This window comes from Babylonia areolata, chromosome 32, assembly GCF_041734735.1.
Source record: "Babylonia areolata isolate BAREFJ2019XMU chromosome 32, ASM4173473v1, whole genome shotgun sequence".
NCBI lineage: Eukaryota > Metazoa > Mollusca > Gastropoda > Neogastropoda > Buccinidae > Babylonia > Babylonia areolata.
The window spans coordinates 11,657,638-11,662,637 of NC_134907.1; the positions used below are offsets into that span (position 1 = coordinate 11,657,638).

The following is a 5,000-nucleotide window of genomic DNA, read 5'->3' on the forward strand; positions in this document are numbered from 1 at the left end:
TTTGTTTGTTTATTTGTTTGTTTGTTTTGTTTTGGGTTTTTTTTGGTCTAATATCACTTCAAGTGGAAAGACGTTAAACTGAAGACGACAACAACAACAATAACAACAACAACAACAACAACAACAACAACACACACACACACACAAATGATTTTTTTTTTTAAACAATAGCATTTTTTTTTTTTAGACAACCAAACCAGCCTATGTAAGACCACGTCCAGGACAAAAAAAAAAGTAAATCAATCAATCAATCAATGAACCAACGAACCAACCAATCACACAGCCATTCAGTCAAGCAAAAACACCCGCTCAATCAACAACAAGTAACCTTCCAACCAGGCAGCCAAAATACCATCAACCCCTCTCTGATACTTGTAACAGTTTAGAAGATGAGATTCACCTTTTAGACAATTGTGTCAAGTACAATACTTACAGACACAGATTCCTAATCGATATATGTCGTCCAAATGCAAAGCCTAGTGAATTGATCCTTCTAACAGAAATACAGCCAAGGCTGGCGAAATTTGTTCATGAATGTTTCTCTTCTTAATATGCTCATGTTTATGTTTCATTGTGTCTTATAAACTTTAAGGTTTTATGACAATAAAAAGTATTCTATTCTATTATATTCTATTCACACGCACACACACACACAAATGATTTTTTTTTTTAAACAATAAGATTTTTTTTTTTTTTTAGATAACCAAACCAACCTAAGTAAGACCACATCCAGGACACAAAAAAAATTAAATCAATCAATCAATCAATGAACCAACGAACCAATCAATCACACAGCCATTCAGTCAAGCAAAAACACCCGCTCAATCAACAACAAGTAATCTTCCAACCAGGCAGCCAAAATACCATCAACCCCTCTCTGCAATTCAGTCAACTGTTCAGTCAATCAGTTAGCCAAGTGACAAAAAAACAAAAAAACAACAACAAAAAACGTGAGCGCCCTTTGGGCCGGGCATACCGGAATAGTCAGCCAACCAATCAACCAACCTATCAGTCTATCCACTCTCTCCTTCAATCAATCAGCCAGTGAAACAGTGACCGGGCATATCGGAACCGGACATAATTATTAGGTCTGCCAGCACATCAAAATCAATCAATGAATCGATGAATCAATCAATTAATAAAACAATCAATCAACCAGTCAATCAATGACACGTGCACATTCAGGATTGACAGCCATAATAGACGGGCGCAATAGCCGAGTGGTTAAAGCGTTGGACTTTCAATCTGAGGGTCCCGGGTTCGAATCACGGTGACGGCGCCTGGTGGGTAAAGGGTGGAGATTTTTACGATCTCCCAGGTCAACACATGTGCAGACCTGCTAGTGCCTGAACCCCCTTCGTGTGTATATGCAAGCAGAATATCAAATACGCACGTTAAAGATCCTGTAATCCATGTCAGCGTTCGGTGGGTTATGGAAACAAGAGCATACCCAGCATGCACACCCCCGAAAGCGGAGTATGGCTGCCTACATGGCGGGGTAAAAACGGTCATACACGTAAAAGCCCACTCGTGTGCATACGAATGAAAGTGGGGGTTGCAGCCCACGAACGAAGAAGAAGAAGAAGAAGACAGCCATAATCAACCAATCAATCAATCAATCAATCAATCAGTCATTTAGTTCACTAGCAGACCAATTCTGAGTTTAGCTCTCAGACTATTATCAAATTCATTACGGACCAAGTATTGTTCTAATGTCAAGTGCATATGCTTTAGTAATCTGACAATTAAGCATATAATTTTTTTACTGTAGCTTGATGAAGCCTTATGTACACGAAAGTGTGTCTTCACAAGTGACTGAGAACGTTGATGTTTTTGACTTATGGATTATCAGTTGTTTCGCTTGTCAGTTTAACAACTTCTCTTTTACGAAGTCCTTTAAGTGATTTCCTGTAATTGTATTTAGATTTTTTTTTTCAGATTTCACCCTCATTTCACCCTCATTTGCCCAGTTTCCCCCAACCCTCACATTCATTCCCATCTCCCACCCCTTCTAACCGATAATACTCAAATGTATTCATAAATACTTTAACAAAATGTCTTCAATCACCGAAATGTATGACGGGACATTAAACAAAAATTCCTTCTTCTTAGTTCACTGACTTGAGGTGAAAGCCCTAAGGACCATATTTTTTTTTAAAACATTTTTTAAATTCCAATTTTGATAGGTTGACATTTTACAACAACAGCATCTCAATGGACATTTATAAAGAAGAAAAAACAAACAAAGAATAAAAAAAACAAAAACAAAAAAACAAACAAACAAACACCATAAATACTCTGATAGAAACAGCCAAGCAGCTGGATTATACACTGGTTGGTTATCATCATGGAGTATTATCATTCATTTTTTTAAGATCTTACACAAGCTGTCAAGGAATACAAACTGTCAAGTATCTTCGAACACGTTCACAGCAAGTGAACACCTCAATCATTTCTTATGAATATCAATAAAAAGAAAATATATATGGGTGGTTAATTTTCGTTTATCATGATCAAGAACCACAAGCCAACCAGTGAACGAAAGAATAAATAAATCAATCAAAGAATAAATCAATCAATCAAACATTCAAACCACTAAGCAAAGTGACTTAAAAGTAAGCGGGCATTCAAGGCCTGCCAACCAACCAACCAACCAACCAACCAACCAAGCAATCAATCAATCAATAAACTCCTTCAATCCGTCAGTCAGTCAGTTAGCCCGGTGACTAAGGTGAGAACCCTTTTATGGCTGGGCATACCAGGACTGCCAGCCAACCAATCAACCAACCAACCAATCAATCAACCAATCAATCACTAAATCAGTCAGTTAGCCGTGTGACGTACGTGAGAGCCCCTTTGAGGCCGGGTACACCAGGACTGTCAGCCAATCAATCAACCAATCAATCAATCAATCGACCAATCAGTTAGTCAGCTCAGTGACATACAAGAGCAACTTCAGGGCTAGGACTATCAGGACTACCAATCAACCACTCAATCAATCAGTTAGCCAGGTGACTTATATGAGCATCCTTAATGCCGGACATACCAGGACTACCAGCCAACCAACTAACCAACCAACCAACCAACCAACCGACCAACCAACCAACCAATCAATCAACCACTCTAGCAGTCAGTTAGCGATGTGACTTACATGAGAGCCTTTGGGGCCGCCCATACCAGGACTGCCACCCAACCCAGGCTGACCTCTAGGGCCGGGGAATCCTGGTGGGCCGGGTACTCCCGGGTCTCCCTGTAATAATAATAATAATAATAACAAGTGGAGTGATGGCCTAGAGGTAACGCGTCCATCTGGGAAGCGAGAAAATCTGAGCGCGCTGGTTCGAATCACGGCTCAGCCGCCAATATTTTCTCCCCCTCCACTAGACCTTGAGAGGTGGTCTGGACGCTAGTCATTCGGATGAGACGATAAACCGAAGTACCGTGTGCAGCATGCACTTAGCGCACGTAATAGAACCCACGGCAACAAAAGGGTTGTTCCTGGCAAAATTCTGTAGAAAAAATCCATTTCGGTAGGAAAAACAAATAAAACTGCAAGCAGGATTTTTTTTTTTTTTATTGGGTGGCGCTGTAGTGCAGTGACGCACTCTCACTTGGGATAGCAGCCCGAATTTCACACAGAGAAATCTGTTGTGATAAAAAGAAATACAAATACAAAATAATAATAATAATAATAATAACAACAACAACAACAACAACGACAAATAAATGACAAACCAGTATAAATGAAAGAAGAATATAAAGGATCCCCCCCTCCCCTCACCCTTCCCCATCCCCCCCCCACCCCCACCCCCACCACCGCCCCTTAAAAATCACATTGTCCATATCAAACACACCATGACCCCCCCACTGGTGCAGACTCTGGCAGGGGTCTGATTCCCTGTTCTGTGCAAACTACTAGTCCATCCCACTGAAACGGAGAAAACAAATCGAAAGTAGCAGCGGCTAGTTGTCTCCCTTAGCATATCATTGCCTCCCTTCTGTTTGCAATTTGCAGCGCACTGTGTGATTTTTTGTTGTTGTTGTTGTTGTTGTTTTTTGTTTGTTTGTTTTGGGGTTGTTGTTTCTTTGGATAGAGATAATGAAATAAGTAAATGGCGAGCCAATCACAAACGAAGGAAGAATATAAAGGTTTACATTCCCCCCTCTAAAATTACATTTAACCTAACACACATTTATTTTTGTTTTGTTGTAAATGGCAAATCAATATAAATGAAAGAAGAATATAAAGGATTTCCCCCAAAACCCAGAATCATGTTTAATCTAATACACATTTATTTATTTATTTATTTTTGTTGTAAATGGAAAACCAATACAAATGAAAGAAGAATATAAAGGATCCCCCCCCCCCCCCCCACCGTCCCACACACACCCAACCTAGAATTACGTTTAAACTAACACACATTTATTCTTTTGTTGCAAATGGCAAACCAATGCAAATGAAAGAAGAATAAAAAGGATCCCCCCCAAACCCAGAATTACGTTTAATCTAACACACATTTATTCTTTTGTTGCAAATGGCAAACCTATACAAATGAAAGAAGAATATAAAGGATTCACCCACCCCCCACCCCCCTCTAAAATTACGTTCAATGCAACACGCATTGATTTTTTGTTGTTGTTGTAAATGGAAAAGCAGTACAAATGAAAGAAAAATATTAAGGATCTCCCCAAAACCTAGAATTAAGTTTAATCTAATAAACATTTTTTTTTTTTTTTGGGTTGTAAATGACAAACCAATACAAATGAAAGAACAATATGAAGGGTCCCCCCCACACCCCCAACACTCCTCCCCCCCTCCCCACCTACCCTCCCCCCTTCCCCCGCACACACACCTAAAATTATGTTTAATCTAACACGCTTTTTGTGTGTGTGTGTGTGTGTGTGTGTGTGTGTGTGTGTGATAGTAGTCATGCATCAAAAAGCGCCCGCCACCCACCACCACAACAACAAAAACGAAAATACTCACAGCAGCTCCGTCT

The 5,000-nt window shown here is 39.8% G+C and overlaps 1 protein-coding gene across 3 annotated transcripts in view; it reads right to left on the minus strand.

The window, feature by feature from the left end:
• Positions 1-5,000, minus strand: part of LOC143276676 (uncharacterized) — a 138,335-nt gene that overhangs the window by 50,749 nt on the left and 82,586 nt on the right. For all 3 annotated transcript variants that reach the window (XM_076581306.1, XM_076581307.1, XM_076581308.1), the window contains exons 15-16: positions 4,988-5,000; positions 3,152-3,250 (exon numbers count right to left, since the gene is read on the minus strand). The exon at positions 4,988-5,000 is cut by the window's right edge and continues 131 nt beyond it. In XM_076581306.1, the coding sequence (XP_076437421.1) occupies positions 3,152-3,250; positions 4,988-5,000 (112 nt within the window). The remainder of the gene's footprint in view (positions 1-3,151; positions 3,251-4,987) is intronic.